This window comes from Barbus barbus (genome assembly GCF_936440315.1).
Source record: "Barbus barbus genome assembly, chromosome: 8".
In the NCBI taxonomy this organism is placed as follows: Eukaryota; Metazoa; Chordata; class Actinopteri; order Cypriniformes; family Cyprinidae; genus Barbus; species Barbus barbus.
This window is the reverse complement of record NC_136736.1, coordinates 30584163-30607973: the sequence shown is the minus strand read 5'-3', so window position 1 is coordinate 30607973 and position 23811 is coordinate 30584163. Positions and strand designations below refer to the sequence as shown.

General features: G+C 36.3%; 1 protein-coding gene across 1 annotated transcript in view; it reads left to right on the top strand.

The window, feature by feature from the left end:
* The window catches only part of LOC306873950 (receptor tyrosine-protein kinase erbB-4-like), a gene marked incomplete at both ends in the record, with an annotated part of 158922 nt that overhangs the window by 95037 nt on the left and 40074 nt on the right, over positions 1-23811 (top strand). The window contains 2 exons of the mRNA XM_079423555.1: positions 1891-2042; positions 12482-12668. Coding sequence (XP_079279681.1) covers positions 1891-2042; positions 12482-12668 — 339 coding nt within the window. The remainder of the gene's footprint in view (positions 1-1890; positions 2043-12481; positions 12669-23811) is intronic.

The following is a 23811-nucleotide window of genomic DNA, read 5'->3' as shown; positions in this document are numbered from 1 at the left end:
TAGGTACTTTGTAGCCTCAGTCTTCACATTTAAGCAATGTAGCTGAGAGAGAAAAAAAGACAAGTAGAAGGAAAGGGTGGAAAAAAAGATAGACGTCTTACATTTGCCTCTCTAGTGCACTTTCTCAGAAACAAATTAACCTCAGCACAGAGGAGACCTCTATTTTAGAGAAACATGATACCGGACAGCGCATTGTTCTCATCACCAGCTGCTTTTCCTACCCGTAGATATGTGGTATATTCAATAAGGATTCTATTCTCCATTTGTCCAGCAGAGGTCTAAATATTCGCTCTGAATACTCCATGGCATCGCCATGTCCTCCAGGACTACCTAACTGTGACAGTGAATGAATTTAGCTGGGAAGGGTGTAATTTGTCCACAGCAATAATATGGAGTGGTCCGCTCTGCAGGCGGCGGGCCGTAATATAGCTTGCTATAATGTAGAGAAACAGTCGCCCTCCGGGGTTCAATAACTGCTTATTACTCCTGCCTCCACTTCAGAAGCATCACCATCACCATCAGCCCAGTGGCCTCCCACATTATAACTCCGACACAAATGCCTCTACTGCGCTATCGACTGGAGTTTCTGTTATTCGCTAAGCCTGTTGAGCAAATACTCTGTTTGTGGTCATGGTTCCACAGGTCCGTGATCTAATAGATGATGTTAGGGAATTGTCCTCGCCAGCTCTCATTTGTCTTCATATAGAGGCAAGAGCCGAGCTGGTCAGCTTTCAGCAACAGGTTAAAATGACATCTTGATGAAACCAGCTTCAGAACTTCTTTATGTGTGTGTATATATACACGTATATGTACAGAGTTCTGGCATGAAACTCTAGATGGAGCATTCTGATAGGTCTAAGTCAATCTGACCTAATGACATCACCATCACATGGCACAGCTGATTGGTTCTCTCCAGTATCGGTAGCCAATGAGCTCTCTACTCAACATTCAAATATATGACTAGTGCTTGTTGTAACAGTTTCACAGCGTGATTCAGAAATCCTCCGCCTTCCCCAGCTCCACCTGTATAGATCTGCTACGAGGTGATTCATGTATGCTATTGGGGGTTATTTCATGTATGTTATATTTGCAGCAGCAGTTTTTCTTACATACTCACAGCAGCATGTTGTGGATGTATTGGCAGTAGAAAGTCTCGGTACTCGCTCTGCCACAGCAGCAGTGTAGCAAATCTATTCCACCAAGACCAAATACATTAACATTGTAATGTACATTACCATGCCAATCCCTCTGAGAGTTGTCATGACAGAAATATATGTATATGTATATATTTATATTTACTTGAAATATAAATATATATTGTGATTTTATATTTACTTGAAATTTCCCCAAGCTGATTACTCACTAAAAACTCCCACAGATCATGTTTTCAGGCCATTTCAAGTCTTATTTTGATGTAACAAAGTGGTTATATCTAAATGTGTGAGTTGTTTACTTACTTTTTTAAATTATTCTTCCCATTAACATAATTATACTGTTCATTCAGACTGATTCGTGAGGATTTATTGCATGAACCAATCGCAGCCGAACATAACCTGTCATATCGCGATGGCAGCATTGCCTCCTCTCACGTGACTTTCCCCATTCATTCTCAATTACACTACACACACCAAACTCACCGCACACTTTATGGGGTCTGTTAATACTCGATGGGCTCAGGGGAGGCAAGACAGACGCTGACTCCCGATTTAACTTTACCCGCTGGTGTCGTCATTGGAAAGTGTTTCTTTAAAAAAACAAGTGATTTATTACATTTTGTAATGTCTGTATATAGTCTTGTTGATTTATTTCCACTCAATGAACTGCTGGTACAATGAACTGCTGCCTGATCACAGTCTGATCAATCTCTCTGTCTCTTTTTCTCCTCTATAGTGTGTCCTGGCACTGATAACAAGCTCAGCACGCTGTCGGATTTGGACCAGCAGTACAAAACTCTTCGCAAGTTCTACGAGAACTGTGAGGTGGTCATGGGTAATCTGGAGATCACCAGTATTGAAAGAAACCGCAATCTGTCTTTCCTCAAGGTGGGTACACATATAGACAGACAGACTGATTGATTGATTGATTGATTGATTGATTGATTGATTGATAGATAGATATGTTAATTGTTTGCTTGATTTTACTTTTGGACAGATGTTAGCAATTCAGCTTTGCACCTTTCCTTAAAATAATACAAATGAGCAAACTATTATTATGCTTGACTAACAAAATACTATATTAATATATAAATAGCAGAAGACTATTTACTCCCAATATGAACACTCCAGTGACGTGACATTAGAGAGCAAGTCATTGTGTATTTCTGGATTTCAAAGGCAGTTGGGGCTTTTAGCAGTCTTTTGTAAGGGTACTGCAATTACTGGTAACACTGATGGTTAAATAGCTCTTTTACATTTGCATTAATGGATGTTACTATGGTTCCAAACCTGGTATAACTGTAGAAATAAAGCAAAAAGGCTATACGAGGCTGCCTTGTTTTGAAACCAGGTGTATTACTTATTCACAGAGAAATCACATGGGTTCTGAGTCTTAATAATTTAATGGTTTTTAGAAGTCACCTCATGGTGGTTCTAATGTATCAGGATGAAAATATGGGAACAGGTCACATGGCATAGCGCAAATGAAAACAAAATGTGCAGTTTGAGGGAGGTCCCATGGTGAGCATCCATGAGTGTCTTCCCTGAGGAGGTACTGGAGGTGAAATTATTAACACATTTAAGTTTTATTTATCTTTCTATTATCTATAATAGAAAGTATAGGTTATAAACTCGGATATTCCATAAAAATAGTCTCTTCGTTAAATTTACTTGCAAAATAAGTCTCTTTTGCTCATCAAGGCTGCATGTATTTAACATGCATTTAATATATATATGTATGCGTGTGTGTGTGTGTGTGTGTGTGTGTGTGTGTATATATTTATATATATACAGTATATATATATATATATATATATATATACACATCTCAAGCATTAATAATAGACACTAGACATACATATATATATATATATATATATATATATATATATATATATATATATATATATATATATATATATATATATATATATATATATATATATATATATATATATATATATATATATATGGCTTTATTTGGCTTAGCAATAGTTTAATAGTCCAATAAAATAAAAATTGTTCAATAAATATAGATTGAGGGCTAACAAGTGTCTTTGTCATCAGACTTTGATTTGTAAAGGTGGATTAGGCTATGGTTCACAGAATACAGAAGTAAACCAATATTTTTAATCTAGTTATTTATATTCGTCTCCTGTGCATTTTGTTGAGACACTTCCCTCTTTTTTTGTCACACATTGCGCACAAAAACAACTGAACAAATTAATCTGTGTTTTAAAGGTCTCTTGTTTACCTGTAGCCCTGATGTTTTCCCATCAATCTACCAGCATCCAGGATCCGGGTGTGTATCGGCAGGTGGTGTCACTTTGGCCTGTCAAATAGACCTACGGTCCGCTGTCAGATTGTATCCTGGTCAAAGCCTGAGCATTCCAGCAGCAGCTAATGTTGTTACAGGGTTTGACTGACTCTTCATTAAGGTCTGATCAATCAGGCTGCTGGCTCCCTCCATGCCTGCTTAGTGGGAATACCAGAGTGGCTCAATGTCTGAGCTGCCAGCTCGTGTTAACATCAGGAACTGTCTCAGACAATCACCTCTTTGCATTTATTGCTCTGCCACCGCAGTCTATATATATATGCATTACATGTGGAGAGACAGATCTATATAGCGGTACATCTCGCAGAACATCTCGCAGCTAATTTTTTCTCCTTCCCTGTTAAAATCCTTCTCACATTTCAATCTCTAAGTTGAAAAACACACTCTCTAGGGGTCTCTATACCCTTTTCTCTGACCAGCAGAGACCCATCGGCAAGAAAACACAAGTTTTAGGGTGACCCGTTGTGTATTAAAGAGTCTCTGTGCTTTTCTTTTCATACATTTTTCTTCTATATTATTGAATCACTATTTTATGGAAGCCTATTTAATATATACAGTATATTAGTCCACACACACACACACACACACACACACAAACACATATATATATATAGCAACTTTTTAATTCACAATCCCAACTTTTATAAAATAAGTAAACTTTCTACTCATACATACCTCTACATATATACATACATGAATAAAAACTAGAACATTTCGATATAAAATAGATTTAGACGTGTTGCATAAACCACTTATTTCCAATAAATCAGTTTTAAGTAACACAACAAATAATTCATGTTATATTTTATTTATGCATTTGATATTATTTATGTATTTCAGGTACTGCACATTTGTTGCATATGCTTATTGAAAGTAAATCTGAGTCTGTGGCCTTGAATGCAATGAATTTTGGGTGACAAGGCATGCACAGGAGAGCAGTTACTCACAGTGACAGCATAACCAGCAACTAACTGACTCGACACAGAGAAAAAGTGACAGACTGTACTAGTGGGCAATTTGGACCATGTAAACAGACATTGTACACAAATGAACCCATCTGTTACAAAGCTTTCTCTATTTCTAACTAGTTTCCCTTTCAGCAAGAGTACAGAAGTCAAGAAAACTTGTCAAAAATTCACCATTCTAGGAAAAACTGTCATAAATTTGACCTGGAAGCACAACATTCAAGGTTTTAGCCACAAAAGTCCAGAAATGATGGTGCTCTTAAAAGTGGATTTATAACTGTTTTATGCTGACACAACTAGTCCAATGACATTTAGACACTTTATGTGTCCAAAAGTGTCCTGACAGAATGTGTTTGTACCCAGTTCGTATAAATTGGTGAGACATCTCCTCCTCATGACCTCCTTCAGTCTTTTGTGAATACTGAGTGTTTTGATGTTCTTATTTCTAGTATTATTTCAAAGCAGCTCTCATCTTGGAAAATTCTCTAGTGCTCAGTGCACCCTTAGTGGTTTTAGGCTTATTTAAAAGCTGTGGAAGAGTTGGCATTATTTTTAATTTAGTTGCAAGAGGATAGATCCAAAGTTTTGTATTTTGCAAGTATTCTGAATGTTAATACTATACTTATATATGTAATTATTGTCATTCTAATTAGCTGTAAACATTGAATAATCTATTTTACAGGCAAATATGTCACAGTGTATGTATACAGCCTGATATACAAAATAATAGTCCATAAAAAAATGGAACAGTTTAGTGAAAATTTAGACATTAAAGAAGTTTGTTTTATGATTTATATATTTGATACATCAGACTTGTATGGCTCATAAAGTATGATATAGGAGAATATGGATATCATACCGAAGTATTTATTATTTTAACTATTTTATTCAGAGACCCAAACTGAGTGTGTGTATATTATATATATATATATATGTGTATATATATATATATGTGTGTATATATATATATATATATATATATATATATATATATATATATATATATATATATATATATATAAACCAGCAGCTGTGGTTGCCGGAACGGTAACAACATTTTAGTTTTTAATTTAAATTTACAGTTAAATACCGTAATTTCATTAACTGATATAATGTTAATATACCAACCTATTAAATTACGGAAATCTGTTTTGTACCTTTGAAATACACGGATAACTACCAAATGCAGGTGGTGATGAAAAAGTCACATGATGAACCAAAGCCCATCACAAACAGATTTGAAATAGTAACATATATAGAAGGTGCACAGTGTCATTCACACAAGCACTAAACACCATCATGGTGAGACTCATTAAACTGAAATATGCAATAAACATTAATTTAACAACATTAGATGTAACATACAACCCTAATAAACATAACTGATAAGAAAAAAACAAAGAAGAAACATAGTTATTTCAATAAAAAAAACATCAAATTCAAACAAAATTTGAAATGCAACACTAGGAATTCTGGGAATGTCAGTTTACATTTTTTCCCTGTATATTTTACAGGAACTTACCGTTAACCATTTAATAGGTTTTTACTATTGCATTTTTCACAGTTTTTTACCGTTAAAATCATGGTCATTTTTTACAGTGTGGGGCAGTGATGCTAAAAATTTTGCTTTGTCATCACAGGAATAAATTGCATTTTAAAATATATTACAATAGAAAACATCATTATTAGATTGTATTAATATTTCACATTACTACTGTAACTTTACTGTAATTATGATCAAATAAATGCAACCTTATTGGTAATATTCTTTCAAAATCATAAAAAAAAAACTACTTTTGAATGGTAGTATGAACTGCACTGACAATTTTCATCTGGTTATTCGCTGCATTGGCAAAAACACTTCCTGTTCACAATTTGAAAGTGAAAGTGACGTGACATGTGGCCAAGTATGGTTACCCATACTCGGAATTTGTGCTCTGCATTTAACCCATCCAAAGTGCACACACACACACTGTGAATACACACACACACACACACACACACTGTGAACACACACCCGGAGCAGTGGATACAGTATGAATATGGTATGGAAGTATGCGCTTTCAAATATACCCAATATGTCTGTGTATCTCTATCGAAGTTGAATGTAGTGTATTGTTAGTGAATGTGAGATGTCCATTTCCTCCCCTGTTATTTCACCCACTAAATGTGTGCTGCTGTTTGGGCATGTCCTTTTCCAAGCGATAAATGAACCAGGATGTAATTTTACTAGAGATGATGCTACTTGACTTCTGCACCTCTCATTTACAGATGTAGAATTTCACTACCTCCTCGCTAACACTAAACCCTCTAAAATCACTTCAGCCTGGCATAATGTGCCCAGTGAGAAAGAGTAAGGGTTCAAGAGGGCTTATGGGAGAAAATGGTAATTGTGTCTGTGGGCTAATAGCACTGTCTTATTATCCCACTGCACTATCACTGTAACGTTGTCGGAGGAGAGAGTTTCAGCGCGGCCGCAAGCTCACTAACATTAGAGTAATTATAGTTTTTTTTTTTTCATGGGAAATTAACACATTGTTAGATTAAGTGTCTCTTCACCTTCTCAAAATTGCTATCACAAGCTCATAGCATATCAGTGTTTACTAATTACACATTTTCACTTTATGCTTGAAATGCCATGAAATAAAGGCCATTTTCATGGCTCTGTGGACATATGTTCAACTAACTTTCTTGTTGTAAGTTTTTTAGTGAGGAGTCTGAGCACTGACATTAGTTTGCTAAATTAACAATTCAATTGTCATTTGAACCAAGTGTTTTAATTATAGATTTCTTAACGATACAGCTAAAGAAGCCTGTTTGGGAGAAAAACACTCATGAAAAATGTAATAAATTTTTGGTTGTAAGTTTTTAAAGAATACCTGACTCACATAAGGGAACATAAGAAAAATATTTTGAAGCTATGATTTAAAATGAAGTTTTTTCTTATATACCAGTGTTATGTTAGCATTATTTTTATTTTATTGTACTGTATTGATAATTTGAAATAGCTTTTATTTTTATATTTGTATTATAAAGTTGAGTTTTAGAAAGTTTATGTGATTTGGTTATTTTTATTTTATTTATTTATTTATATTTAACTTTCATTTACTTTTCTTTGTAAGTACACTAAAAAAAAAATGGCATAAAAAATTTCACTCAAAAATTGCTAGTACATTTCAAAAACAATTACAAAGAAAGAAACAGCAAGTAACACATTGAATTAAACGGGACATTTGTAGAAGTAGAAAATCGAAGTTAAAATCTTTTGTGTTTTACACACACATACACACACACACACACACAAACATACACATTATTGGAGTACGATTTACTAGAAAAAACTTTTTTTCTGAACACATTTTTCATGAGTTTATAGTTTTAGAAACAATACTCATACAAAGTGTGTCCATTCAGTTTATTCATGGCTTTCTAAGTCTCATTACCTTCACCGGTGTTATGAAATGATCTCTGAGGTTAAATGAATTCGTCACAGCAATTATAGACACCCAAAAATTATTACAGCTACACGAAAAGAGCTGACAATAAAAATTACCATAATTGAAGACATTGCATTCATATGAATGATGATTGAGCTGTGTATTTTAATCGGTCATATTAGACAATATTGACCCTGGCATAGACAATTCTGAAGTGTAATTAATTCTAAATCAATTACACAGAATCTTTTTATGAAAGCTTCTTGCCTGCAGATTGATTTTAGCACAGAGCCAATGTAGTAAAGCCATTTCTTGGTTAAAAAAACAATGATGAGTTCTTCTATGAATCACATTCAGTGTAATGCATTTAGATTCATAGCTATTTTCCAAAATGTAGTTATGGTTTATCATTCACAATTTGCCAGCTCTCTTCTCCAGTGGTTGAGTGATTGCTGTTGTTTCTAAAGATACTCGTAAAGGTCATGATTGCTATTCAAATGAAGCTAATGATCGTCTGAGACGCCGAGCGCTAAAGGAAGTCCCATTATTTGAGTTATGGAAGACCAAACTTTGCTTACAACATGCATTGTTATTAAAATGAGTCTTCAATGTTGCTTAATTTAGCCCTCCAAATTGTTTTTCCTTTATGGATTTTTAATATTTGCCAGTGAGAGTTAGTTTCAGGCAAATATGTGCAGTGTCATGTAGCTTGCCACATGGAGTGGAACAAACAGATTGCATTTAACAATAGCAATGACATTTATATTGTGTTTTTCTTCAGTTTGAATACAGAACAGACCGTGCCTGCTCGTAAAGACGCCTTCGCCACATTCTGTCATCTAAAAATGGATGATTGTGACCCTGAAACTCTTCCCACTTCTCACTGTGGGGTTCTGTCAACCTCCTCATTCGCCGTCTCACATCTCCTGCCACTTTCTCGCTTGTAACTGAAGTTGTTTTGTTTGTTCGGAAAATTCTCCCGTTACTTCTGTTGCAGTCTCGCTCGAAAAAAAAAATGCTCTCAATAAAGATGTCAGTAAACTTTCATCATGCTTTCACCAAAGACAGTCAAGTATTTGAAACAAGACAGTGAAATGCAGATTATAAAGTCATTAGAACTCCAAATATTTATTGTTTGTTGAAGATGCTTTTCTGACAATTTCAGTAAAAGTTTGCTCTTTTGTAGCTTGGAAGACTGTGGTTCTTTTACTTTTAAATATCAGTCTTGTCAAGTATAGAGGTATAAAGTGAATGTGAATAGCAGATAGTCATATTGTAATTTCGGAGTTTTGCAGAATATCTTGACAAATCTGTGTACAGTTTCAGACATCGTTGAGAATTTTATGCGATATTACTGGGTAGCTAGAGACTTATTTGACATCATTAATTAAATCTCATAGGAGAAAAAAGTGATTAAAGAGCTTAAAAAGTTATTACAATAAGATTTTTAAAATAGTTTATTATAGTAATTTTGATATAATACAAAATAAACAAATAAAGATGAATAAATTCTTAAAATATGAATAAACTCTATATGGACTTATTATAAAACAACAAAAACAAATGAAAAATACACTAAGACTAAAGGATTTATATACTAAAATTAACATGAAAGCAGAAAAAAAATCTAAATAAATTTAAAATATTAACAAAAACTATAATAGTACCTTACTGATACTAAAATAAACACATTTGTATGCAATTAATATGCAATATCTAATTACTTATATAATATACATTATAATTTGTTTAAAAAAAAACAGTTTAAAATAAATAGTTTTGTGCCCATTCGTAGACATAATAATGCTGACCATATTTTAAAAAAAGTGTTATTGTTCTTTTATGCAATTAGGTTTGTGATGCATGATATTGGAGAGCCTTGCGTGATATCAGTATTCATATGTGAGTGTGTGTGTCCTTTATAGATCACTGCATTAACATTTACTGTGCTTTGCATGCATTCCTGTGACTTTTCTCCTAGGGAGTGCATAGACAGAATAAATTCATCTTAGTGTGAGAAGGAGCAATTAGAATAGTGAATACCTTTAACCTGATCTCAGAGCATGTCCAGATCTCTCAAAAATATAGCTTAAACATTTAAAGTGACTGTTTTAGGATCCAGGATGCCTTAATCCAGGCAGAATCTGTATGTTGTACAGCATGTTTTATTGAAAGGTATAACACCAAAACCTCTTATATCAATATATTTATATATATATTTCTTTTCATTAGTGTTGTTGTTGTTTTGTTTTTTCCTGTGTTGTTGTGGTTCCCTGTAGAAAATGAACCACAGTTCATATTGCAAATTTTAGTCTCACTGTGGTGCTTGTAAATTTTCAGAAGAGTTTTTGTTATCCTTGAAAATAATACTATGCAAGGTAGACCTACTAAAATTAATGTTCCGTATTAAAACTACTCACAGCTGCTGTGTTTATGCTTAACATTTAGCTAAAGAGGTGTTAGTTAACATGCAGTTCACTGTGATCCGACATTATTCAGAATTACGCAAAAAGCTCCTGTTTAAAAGAGCAAAACCTTCACAGGCATATTAAACAGCTCAAACCTCATTTAGCAATAAATTGTTTATTGTTTAATGCTTGCTAAATTAGCCCAAATCAATTATGAATTGTGTTGCAGAACTGTAATTGCAATTGAATTAGCCTGTGTTTATAATAAAGTCTATAACAAAAAAAAAACTAGATTTTATTTTTCTTATTATTATTTATTGGCCGCTAAAGCACTGGTCCAGTGAATTTTTAATACCAAAAGGGCAAGAAAACAAATCAGTGTCTAAGTAAACAGTGTTTTTTTGAGAAGGTTGTGAAAAGCAAAGTAATCCTTTAATTAAATAATGTGAATTTGAACCAAATTAGAAATTCTGCCCATGTCCTGAATGCCTGTGTAAGGTTTTGGAGGAGTTATTTGGTTTGTTGCTAGGAAACAAAAACTGCTGATGACAATAACGAAGGTTGCAGATTTAGTAGTGATATTTGCTAATGCCAGAATCACTATTAATAATGCGTATACTTAGGGTTGGTAATTTGGACAAGCCATTAATTCTAAATGTATAAGTTACCAAATCACAATATAGTGGCATTATCGCTTACAATTTAAAAATCTACTCCATAAAGTGTCATTCACCCAAAAAAATAAATTTACTAATAATTTACTTATCGTCAGGCCATCCAAGATGAGTTTTTTTCTTCTTTTGAACAGATTTGGAGAAATGTACCATCACTTGCTCACCAATGGATCTTCTGCAGTGAATGGGCGCCGTCAGCATGAGAGTACAAACAGCTGATAAACCGTTGCAATAATCCAAATGTAATCCACACCACTCCAGTCCATCAATTAATGTCTAGTGAAGTAAAAAGCTGTGTGTTTTTAAGAAACACATTCATCAGTAAGACATTTTAATGGCAAACCATTGTTTCAAGCTAAAATACAAGATAAAGTCCTTGGTGAAAAAGTTCTTGTATTAAACAGGAGACAAATATGCACCATTTATAAGTGAAAACAGTCCAAAACAGTTTTAAATAAATATGTTTGTGGTTTTGATGTAAGAGGACAACAGAGGACAGAATTTATTTTATTTTTCTTTTTTTTTCTTTATCTTGGTGGAAGTGTTATTATGGATTATGGGCGCACACTTTGGCCAGAAGCTGCAGTTTAAAGTTAAAATGTCTCAATGAATTTCTTTCTTACAAACTTGCAGCTGTTTTCGCTTCACAATACATTAATTGATGGACTGTAGTTGCGTGGATTACTTGTGGATTATTACAATGTTTTTATCAGCTGTTTGGACTCTCATTCTCACGGCACCCATTCACTGCAGAGGATCCAATGGTGAGCAAGTGATCTAATGCTAAATTTCTCCAAATCTGTTCCGATGAAAACTCATCTACATCTTGGATGGCACGAGTGTGAGAAAACTATTAGCAATTTTATTTTTGTTCTTAGTGGACTGTTTTCATTGAATAAATATGTGATTGGTTGTGTGAGTGTTCTGTGGTTTCTCTGAGCTAAACCCTTAGTTGAATCCTCAAAAACATATATGCAAACATATTAAAATTCATATCACAATTTTTACACCCAGCTGTGGCCCTTGAAGTTCTGTCTGAATTTTGACATCATAATGATCTTTAGCAGTGTGTCTCTGCACTTCCAGAGATCCTGACTGGCAGGTGACAGCTTTCGGCGTGTGCTTGGTCAGCTCTTCAGATAGATTTCCATGACTATAGTGCCAGTGTGTGTGTCCCCGATCAGTACAGTTATATCACATTAACTTCTTCTGCATGAAATAGACCTGTCCTCTGTGCCTGCTAATGATACAGTATGAAACCGTGATTGGATGTCAACATGATTGATGTGGGTGGAGAGGGAGGGTCCAGTGCTCTCTTGAGCCATTATCTCTTCAAATTATATCAAGGCTGTCTGATGAATTGACTAATAGACTTGATGATGAAGTTTTGGTAAAGCCTTGACTAAAGGACAAACTACATCCTTGAACTACCTAAAGGAAATGACTCATGGGAATCACCTGAGAATGTAGTATGCATTTGTTTAGTGAATTTCTTTGTATCTCCGCAGTCCATCCGTGAGGTGACGGGTTACGTGTTGGTGGCTCTGAATCAGTTCGACTATCTTCCTCTGGAGAACCTGCGGATCATCCGAGGCACTAAACTGTATGAAGGACGTTACGCCCTGGCCATCTTTCTCAACTACAGACGAGATGGCTACTTCGGCCTTAGACAACTTGGCCTCAAGAACCTGACAGGTATATTCTGTTATTTAAACCTATTTCTTCAAAAGTTCTATAAGATTCTATCTTTACAACATTTACCCAAAACAATTATCCATCCGAAATGTGCATTTAGGATGGTTTAGCAGTTAAAAAGTGTTTATTTATTTATTTTAATTTTAACATTTGGCAGTTTATTTGCTAGAATGCTGCAGAATGGCAAAGAATGCAGGAAGTTTTTAAAGTTAAACTTTTTTCACTTGAAATTTCATCTTAAAATGCATGCTTTTTTATTTAACGGTCAACGCTACCATTTAAAGGTTGGTGTCAGTAAGACAATATTTTTTTTCCCCATTAAAAAAATACAGTATTCATACTTTTATTCAGCAGGGATACATTTAATTGATCAGAAGGGACTGTAAATACATTTATAATGTTACAAAGGATTTATATTTCAAATAAATGCTTTCTTAAAACTTTTATTCATCAAAGAATCCTAAAAAAAATTGTATCACAGTTTACACAAAAATATTTAGAAGCGCAACCGTTTCAACACTGGTAATGATAAGAAATGTTGTTTTAAAATAGATTAAATCAATATATTACATAAAAGCTTTGAACAGTAGTGTATATGCAATTAGATATAAGTTAATTGAGACCTGTTAATTCATTTTCCATATTATAATTAGCCTAATGTAGAATGTTTGGCTAAATGGCTAGCTAAAGACTATTTTTGTACTATTTTAATGTCTGACTGAGGTCTGTGCATGTTGTGCTCTTAGTCTAAGTTAGCATAGCAGGGACTTGTGTATTTGAACATATGTCTGATAAGATTGGCGCTAATTATGTTTTTCATGCTGTACTATGATAATCATGTACATCACAAGATGTTTCTCATACAAATTAGCCACTCTTCATTATGTGACTGTGTTTTATCTTATCAGTGTATTGTTTCTTGTGAGCATGTTTTACAGATGATATCTAGCTTTTATTTTTTCTCCAGCCTTGCTTGGTTGCCTCATAGGGCGACTTTCTTTTACATCTTATACCATGCAATATAGAAACTCATCTTAGAACAATACTTGCAGATCCCTGTTGGGATGCAAAAATATATGGAGGAAACAGAAACAGATCAAGGAGTCAAACAACCTAGAAGTCGGTGGCACCTCACAGCAAAACAGCCAGAGGCGTGATAATGCTTGTCTGACTTCTGATGACTCATGGACGGCCAATAGAAGCCCAGAGGAGTCCAGCAGGTGGTACAGGGTCACAGTAGGTGAGGGAAAGAAAGTTAAGACAACCACCAACATGCCCAGTAGGCATCTTGCGTAATCATATATTATTAATCTCAAATACGGCTTTAGCACTTTAATGGCTAATTAAACAATATCTTGGTGTAGAGATAAATAGAGCACTGCCAGTCTAGGTACGCCGCCGCTGCCTTCTTGTCTTCTTTTCTTAGCATCTTCAAAGATATTTCTTTCCTTTTATTACTACTCTCTTGATTGTGATGAGGTGTCAGTGGCGTCTTTGAATGACTGGGGTATGAGGCTACAAAGCTTGTCTTTGAGTACTTAAACATTCAAGAATCCACACAGTTTAAATGTAAATGTAAATGCATAAATGTAACTGCCACAAAACATTTTTTTCAGTCTTAAAGGGATAGTTCACTCAATAATAAACATTCTGTTAATGTATGTCAGTGTCTAGTTTATGTTTTCTCCTCACATTTCTGATTTAAAGGAGTAGCTCACCCAGCAAATGAACATTATGTAATCATATTAAGTGATAATGTCTTTTCAGAGAGAATCCAAGACTTGGATTAAACCACTTGATTTACATAAATTAGTTTTAGGACAAATTGATGACCTTTTTTGATCATCAAACTTTTGGTTGCATGGATTTTCAGTAGAGGGCCAGAAACCTCTCAGGTTTCATAAAAAAAAAACAAAAAAAAAAAAACTTAATTTCGATGATAAACTAAAGTTTTATGGCTTTGGAATAACACAGGGGTATGTAAATGATGACATGCTTTTCATTTTTGGGTGAACTAACACTTTTAATGAGCAATAAGAGTATAAAACATGAACTGGATGCTGACATACATGCATTGATGGATTTTAGGATTTTTGCATAATTTAATGGTTTAGAATGTCCCTGTTGAAAACAAATTAATAAATAAATAAAGCTGGTCTTCCACCCTGGCCTGGTCTTCTCCTGTTCACCTGGCTAAGCTGGTGTTTTGTTGGCTTAGCTGGGCAACCAGCAGAAAAGTTATCAAAGCCCCTCTAAAACCAGCCAACAAACCAACCTAATTTGAGCAGATATAACCAGGGCCCGTATTCTTAAAGATTCTAAGAATCCTTTTAGAGAGCTCCTAATTTAGCTTAAAAATTTCTAACAAGGAGTCTTAGTTTAAAAGTGATTCAGGACGAATCTGAGAGCAACTCTGAGCAAGGAAAAGACAAAAACTTTTATCTTAGTGAGGAGGCGGGGTTGACCCCGTTGCTAGCTATGACACAGTCTTTTGAAGACTGTGACTGGTTGGTTGTCAAGAAGGAAATAAAAGAGTGCTTTTAAGAGTAGTGTTTATTATAAGCCTTCACTTTGAAATAATTTTTCTGTATTCTCTCTCTCTCTCTCTCTCTCTCTCTCTCACACACACACACACACACACACACACACACACACACACACACACACACACACATTATATATGTATATATATTCTGTATTTCTTATTTACCATGCTGTCATACTTAACGTATTTAATAGGAAATGAACAGCGACAGTGCTGTAACAGACCCAAATCATCACTGCTGCATAGTTGCATTTTTCCAGTTGCCAAATATGTTAATGTAGTGATTTCAGCACGGTGTCGGAGATGTTAGCGCGTCTCTAATTAGATCGGTCACAAACATGATCCCTGCACGATCTAATGTGTAACGTCTTATTAACTCACTTGTGTTGTGTGCAACACATTTATTCTCCCTTATGTTTCGTCCATTTTCTCCACTGTTAAAGAAACTCTTAAGCCCCTTAAAAGTCTTTGTCCGTACTCCTAACAATTTTGGACCTTAACACCTCTCTTAAGGGTTAAGATGCTTTCTGAATTACTTTTTTCTTTACTAGGATCTTTTCTTTAATTTCAAGAGGAAACACCCACATTTCTAAGAATTTTCTTAGAATTTTGTTACTAGGAGCAACTCTTAGAACTAAGATTTTTCATGAATACGGGCCCAGAAACTCATAACCTCGATGCCAAGACATCTTCAAACTGTTTTTGAAAAGAAGATGCTACACCATCGTAATATGCCCCCTTCCCAACTATTTTGAGACCTTTAGCAGGCATCAAATTTGAAATGAGCTCATTTTGTGCATAACATTTTTATATCTCTCAGTTTAAACATTTTTTATGTTATCTATGTTCTATTGTGAATAAAATATTGTCTCATGTGATTTGAAAGTCTTTTAGTTTTTGCATTAAAAGGACTTTTGCATGTCTTCATATGGCAATGTTTCATGATAAAAAATAAAAAAAAAATGTCTATTCGAAAAGCATGCATTGTACATACTGGAACAGTGTTGTAATCTCTACTGCACTGACAGTACTTTATTGTAATAGTGGCCTCTAATGCAGCTAAATGAGACAACAAACATAATAAATCAGATATATAAGGAAATGTTTTCAATCTTAGATGAACGAATCATTTGAGTAATGCTTTTTAATTTGTATGCATACTGCATAATGCACACTGAGACTTCTTGACTTGTTGCTGGAGTGTAATTCAAAATCGGATTTAATAGAGAATCCACTGTCTGAACAACAGACTTCTTTCATGAGTTTGTGTAATGTAAGCCTTGATTTTCAAGCAACTGAACAAGTACTTAAAGTATTGCACATGATCTTTGAATTTTTCTTATTCAATAACCTTTGGCCACATGCGGTGAAAGATGAAGAAATATTTACATAGAGGGATCTGCCTACTCAATTATTGAACTTTTCCTGACAACACGCTGCATGAAATTCTATCATCTGAGATTCGAAAAGGTTGATGAAACCGCTCTTCGTGTAGCTGCTGGTTATAGAGGTCATCTATGAGGACATTTGAAAAAAGAAGAAGGACCACAGAAAATAAAGTTACAGCCATTATTGTATCATAAGTTGCTTATGAAAGCTATTGATCATACTGCAGAGCCGTGTAGAGGAACCATGAGGGGGGAGCACATGGCTGTAATCAAAGAAGCCATTCATCATCAATGTGCTGAATATCTCAAGGGGCTGAAAAACAACGTTCATCTCTTAAAACTCATATTAAAAATTGCAGAAACATGGCTACCGTTGCCTCGAGAATCAGATTTTACCAGCAGTGCTGCAGGAATAGATAAATTCAATCCTAAAAAAAATTATTCAAAGACTTTATTGAGGAATTCAAAAGACGACTATTACCTCAAATGTGCAGCTCTTGCTATCACTCAACCCAACCAACCTTTGCTGCATTTTCTTGCTTACATTAGGGGTTATGATATAGAGCACTGTCTTTTATGAAGGGCTCTGCTGCGGTATCATAAATAGTGTGCAACTTTGCTACACTGGGCTGGAACATTGTGTTTGCAAGCGTTTAGGTGCAGAACAAAAGTTATTCTGATTCTAGTGCACATTTGTACTGTAGTTGTAAACAGTCACCAAGTAATTTAACCCTCTGGGGTCTGAGGTGATTTTGAGGCCCTTGAGATGTTTTGACATGCCCTGATATTTGTGCTTATTTCAGCTACTTATAACATACTATTGACCGACATGTATTTTTTTGTATTCAGCACAAAATGTGCTACAATAATATGTGACCAAGATGGATGTACATGTTTGCATTTTTTAGAAAAAAAACATTATGCGTGGTTAGTAAGTTTTGGGGAAAGAAATGCAGCTGAAACAAGGCCATAAAACCCACACTACATAGTCCTGAATAAGACTTTTGAGTAATCAGTCTTGTAGGCTAGAATATTTACTTCACAATTATGTGAAAATCATTCTGCTTAATCATTCACAGAAAACAATATATTAATTTAAATTTTTAAAGACATGTTTTGTGATGGAAAGCCAATATGCGAGGGAGTGGTAATGGCCTTGAATATTAAGTGATTTTCCAAATGAATTCTCCACTTATTCATTAGGATCTATCAACAGCATCATTGGCAAATAAATAATATAGACTTGTCCTTCAGATTGTAAAAATAAGCAAAAATAGCGATTAAAGTAATGCACTTAAAGTCTGCAATAAGACATTTTGGAGGTTTTCGAAGCAGAAATGTGTGGCTAAAATAGAATGGGGAAAAAAATTATTTGATCCCCTGCTGATTTTGTACGTTTGCCCATAAAGAAATAATCAGTCTATAATTTTAATGGTAGGTTTATTTGAACAGTGAGAGACAGAATAACAACAGAAAAATGCATTTCAAAAAAGTTACAAATTGATTTGCATTTTAATGTGTCAAATAAGTATTTGACCCCTTCGCAAAACATGACTTAGTACTTGGTCGCAAAACCCTTGTTAGCAATCACAGAGGTCAGACGTTTCTTGTAGTTGGCCACCAGGTTTACACACATCTCAGGAGGGATTTTGTCCCACTCCTCTTTGCAGATCCTCTCCAAGACATTAAGGTCTCGAGGCTGACGATTGGCAACTCGAACCTTCAGCTACCTCCACAGATTTTCTATGGGATTACGGTCTGGAGACTGGCTAGACCACTCCAGGACCTTAATGTGCTTCTTCTTGAGCCACTCCTTTGTTGCCTTGGCTGTGTGTTTTTTGGTCATTGTCATACTGGGATACCCATCCACGACCCATTTTCAATGCCCTGGCCCTGACGTGGCCCCGTCCATCGTCCCTTTGATGCGGTGCAGTTGTCCTGTCCCCTTAGCAGAAAAACATAATGTTTCCACCTCCATGTTTGACAGTGGGGATGGTGTTCTTGGGGTCATAGGCAGCATTCCTCTTCCTCCAAACACGGCGAGTTGAGTTGATGCCAAAGAGCTGGATGTTGGTCTCATCTGACCACAACACTTTCACCCAGTTCTCCTCTGAATCATTGGCAAACTTCAGATGGGTCTGTACATGTGCTTTCTTGAGCAGGGGACCTTGCTGGTGCTGCAGGATTTCAGTCCTTCACGGTGCAGTGTGTTACAATTGTTTTCTTGGTGACTATGGTCCCAGCTGCCTTGAGATCATTGACAAGATCCTCTCGTGCAGTTCTGGGCTGATTCCTCACCGTTCTCATGTTCATTGAAACTCCACGAGGTGAGATCTTTCATGAAGCCCCGGACCGAGGGAAATTGACAATTATTTTGTGTTTCTGTTGTATTTACTGTTGTCACCTTCTCACCAAGCTGCTTGGCGATGGTCTTGTAGTCCATTCCAGCCTTGTGTTGGTCTACAATCTTGTCCCTGACATCCTTGGACAGTTCTTTGGTCTTGACAAGGTGGAGAGTTTGTAATCTGATTGATTGATTGTTTCTGTGGATAGGTGTCTTTTATACAGGCAACAAACTGAGATTAGGAGCACAGTGCGCTTAATCTCAGTCCGTTACCTGTTTAGAAACAAGAAATCTTGCTGATTGATAGGGGATCAAATACTTATTTGACTCATTAAAATGCAAATCAATTTATAACTTTTTTGTTGTTATTCTGTCTCTCACTGTTCAAATAAACCTACCATTAAAAATATAAACTGATCATTTCTTTGTCAGTAGGCAAACGTACAAAATCAGCAGGGGATCAAATATATATATATTAATTTATTTATTTTTTTATTAAAATGCTTGGTTTACTTCTAAAAAATGTTTTCTTTTTAGAAAAAAGTTGTTTTTTTTTGTAAATCTAAACATTTTTCTTCTTATCATTTGAAGGTTATCAGGTTTGTTGTCTTTTCATGGACAAGACAGGTTTTATGAAATAAAACTTTGATAATCTCCTTTGCATGTTTATCTTAGTGCTGTGTCTATGCTCTTTAGACTTCCACTGTAAGTACATTACTGTTTTTTGTTTTTTCTGGAAAATCGAAGTCAAAGTAACTCCTGCCTTCTTTTCCATTCTACAGCTCTCCAACTTTTCTTGAATCAAAGAACATGTGCGAAAGAAAACTATGCCCATTTTTAACTGACTAAACTTCTGGGCCCGTATCCCTAAAGATTCTGAGAATCCTCTCAGAGAGCTCCTAACTTAACCTAAAATTTCCTTGCCAGGAGTTTTAGCTTAGAAGTGATTCCAGAACATTTTCAGTGAACTCTGAGCAAGGAATGGATGGAAAATCTTATCTTAGTGAGGAGGTGTGGTTGATCCCGTTGCTAGGTATGAGTCATCATTTCAAAAGCCGTGATTGGTTGATCCTACAAGTTTGATGAAAATGAACTTTTGGTGATAATGAGCAAAGGATGTACCCTCAAATCAATAAACAGAATTATACACTCTAATCTTATGCAGACTGTAATTGTAAATAATATTTCACATTCAAGAAAATATCTGGAAAATGAATAGTAAGCTGTAGGGGTTATAGCCTAACATTAGAATCTAAAATATGTGAAAACTTAAGCTCATTACACCCTGTTCAAATAATGATTTGTGTCTTATTTGCTCATATTAATATCCTAGCTGGCATATTTTGTACTTTCACTCCCATATGGACCCCATTGAAAACAAGATGGCCTATCTCAAGGGGCTGTCCTTAATGTAGTAGTAATTGCATCTCTAAGGAGATCCACCACAAACGATCCAATCTGTAGCGTCTCAATAATTCCCTGTCATCCAGTGTTTGAAGGACATCTCTCCTGCCTCCTCTGTTGGCCATTTTGTGCAGCTGCTTAGGGGAACTCCTAAGCCACTAAAAGTCCTCTTCCCTGCTCTTAGTAGATCTCGCCTTAGGAGCCCTTTTAAGCGCTAGGAATCTTGAAGAATAGCTTTTATATTAACTGGGATTTTCGTGTCACTTTTAGGGGAAATTCTAAGAAAACGTCATGACTCTGAGAATTTTCTTAGAATTTGGCCGCTAGGAGCCACTTTTTGCACAAAAATTCTTTAGGGATACGGGCCCTGGAAGGTATCCCTCCTCTCTTTAGCCCGGATGACATGGCGTCCGTGATTTTCAACAAGAATGTCAAATTTGGACTCGTCTGACCATAGAACACTTTCCACTTTGAAACAGTCAATTTTAAATGAGCCTTGGCCCACAGGACACAACAGCGCTTCTGGACCATGTTCACATATGGATTCCTTTTTGCATGATAGAGCTTTAGTTGGCATCTGCAGATGGCATGGCGGATTGTGTTTACTGACAGTGGTTTCTGGAAGTGTTCCTGGGCCCATTTAGTAATGTCAATGACAGAATCGTGCCTATGAGTGATGCAGTGTTGTCTGAGGGCCCGAAGACCACGGGCATGGGGCATCCAAAAAAAAGGTCTTCGGGCCTGTCCCTTCCTTTATGAACCGTCATTTTTCCTTTAAGAAAAAAAATATATATCTTCCAATGAAAAGTTCCACTTTATTGCATTTTTTGAATTGATTTGATGTTTTTTAAATATATATATATATATATATATATATATATATATATATTTACAGCATGTTAAATCCTGTTGAGTTATTCCCCAAAGCTTTTCCATTGATTCTAAGCCATGTTTGCTGACTCCACAATTCCACCTTGTCTATTTTATTCATTATGTTAGACAAATCTCCATGCAACCTAACACTTTGTGCCCTCATATGTATGCTTATGCACATCCCTGGCAGTGTATTAATGCAATAGCCTTGATGTGAAGCATGCTCGCCGCCCACCCCCACAGAGCCTCTTGGGCTAGCATGTCCAGTCCTCTGCTCTCCTCCACACAACCTTAGCTGCTCAGTTAGCAAACTCTTTCTTGCTTTTGAGCTTCTGTCCATGAACCCAAGGCTGGTTCTTCATTGTGTGGATGTTTTTGATCCAGCTGGGCCCCTGTATTGTTCAGCTTCTTTGCAGACTCTCTAGACAACAATCTTGCAGATGAGTTTCAATGCTTTTGTGAATATGTTTTGCTCTGATGAGCTACTGCTCAGATTTTTTGAAGTTGTTCTTTTGTTTTCAAGGTCACTTATGAAGTGTAGTTAACTGTAACTTTATGCTGTGCAAAGTGTGTTGTGAGCGTCATTTCATGCTGACTTCCAAAAGAGGAACCTTATTAGGGAAATAGCTTGGTTAAAGTTGCAATGAAACATAACTAGCAACTGGTCTTTTCTTATGTATTTTGATGTACATCCAAGTGTAATGTGTTATATAAAACAAAGAAAATTAGGGTGGACACTTGGTTCCATGCATTGGTCGTTGATCAGATTTTGAGCTGCGGGTGTTGCACTCAAAAACGGAGGCGGAAAAATGTGAACTTGAAGAGATGAGGACTAAATGACCGAAGAAGCCTGCAAACATCACCAGGAAAAAAATCTGTTTCACTGGAAGATCCAGTTATGGCATTTTGATAATTTATTTATTAATCAAAGCAATCTGAAATCTACTGTACATGCAAATGTTGCAGTTTATTTTTGAGTGAACTGTCTAACTAGTTGGGTAGAATTATAACAGTGATTGATCTGGGTAGGTAAATGAATCAAAACAGAAGGAGAAAGGAAAATGCATGAGTGTGGCATTAACATTTTTGTTCCCTATTTAATCAAACATTGTACCATGAACAGCCACTGTTTTGGTCTTTAGCGGTTATCTTAGCATAGCTGTACTGTGCCTAGCTGAAATAAGATGCCAACATACAGTAGATTAGCTTTCTAAAGCTGTCACCCCTCACCCTTAAGAATGATAGTTATAAGTACTTTGATTTTATTTCCAAAGATATTGTAATAGCATTACTTCTTGAATATGAAATTATGTCAGCAAATTCAGTTTTTCCAACCATCAGTCAAGAACAAAGTGGGGACAAGAAGAGCGCTTTGTGGGTAATAATTGGTTTGCCTCTGAATCTCTCAAAAAACAAAGGCTGTTCATTGCAGCTGAATGTGATTAAAACGGCTCTCCGAGGACTTCCTACGGTGGGGATATAAAGAGATCTCCTGACTGAATTCTGGAGGCAAATTGTGTTCTGGGTGTTCCTTCTCTCAGCGGCCTTCCTTGTTCTTTTTATGCCCAATGCAAAGCTCCACCATTAACTATTTAACTCATCGTCCCTGTGGACTGCAGTCAGAGCATTTAATGTCAAACGTAATTGCAAGAAAGTTCATGAAATAGTCTGATGTCTGTTAATATTAGGCATTTTGGCATCAGCAATTTGTGTTTGTCAAGAGAAGAGGTAATTGCAATAGACTGCCGTTATTTTGGGTGCTTAAGATTTGTTGTCTCAAGGACATTTTTAACACCAGCCTTAACGAGCCTGTCCATGCTTGAGAGATGGGAATGCTGGGGATACTGTCCTTCTGGCAGTTTGTGGGGTATGTCTACCACTGTGGAGAATAGGGTTGCCTTCTTCCTCTTAGCCGACCTCCCATTCCCCTCACAAACTACCTAGTCCGCAGTCCTCCAATGACCCGCCAACGGAGAAAGAGGAAGAACAGGTCCGCCTCATCTGCCTCTATTACTAAAGAGGTTGAACCTGCCGCAGCACCCCCAGAGGAGGCCAGAGACGCTGTAGCGCCCCCAGAAGCACCTAATGAGGCTGCCGTGCCCCCAGTGGTGGCTGAAGATGCTCCAGAATCCCCAGAGGTGGCTGAAAAGGCTGCAGTTCCTCCAGTGGAGGCCGATGCTGCAGCACTCCAAGAGGCGGCCGAAGAAGCCGCTGCGCCCCCAGTGGCGGCTGATGAAGTTGCAGTACTTCTAGAGGCAGCCGACGATGCTGATACCGGCTCCGCCCTGGATGAGCACTCTGCCGACTCTGACCAGCTCCCCTCCCTCCCTCCCTCCCCTCTTTGTCTTTTGATTTCTTGTCTTGTCTGTTGTGTCTGTCTTGTGTAGACATGTTTGTCATGTTTTTGTGCTGCCATGTTCCTGTCTTGTTTTTGGTGTTCCTCGTTCAGGACGCCAGGTGGTTTGAGGGAGAGGGGGGGTAGTGTCAGGTTTCTGTCACTTCGGTCTAGTGTTATTCATGGTTTTGTGACAGAGCCCTGACACTCCCATCATGTCCTGTTTTCATGTGAGTGTGCTCGAGCCGTGCGCT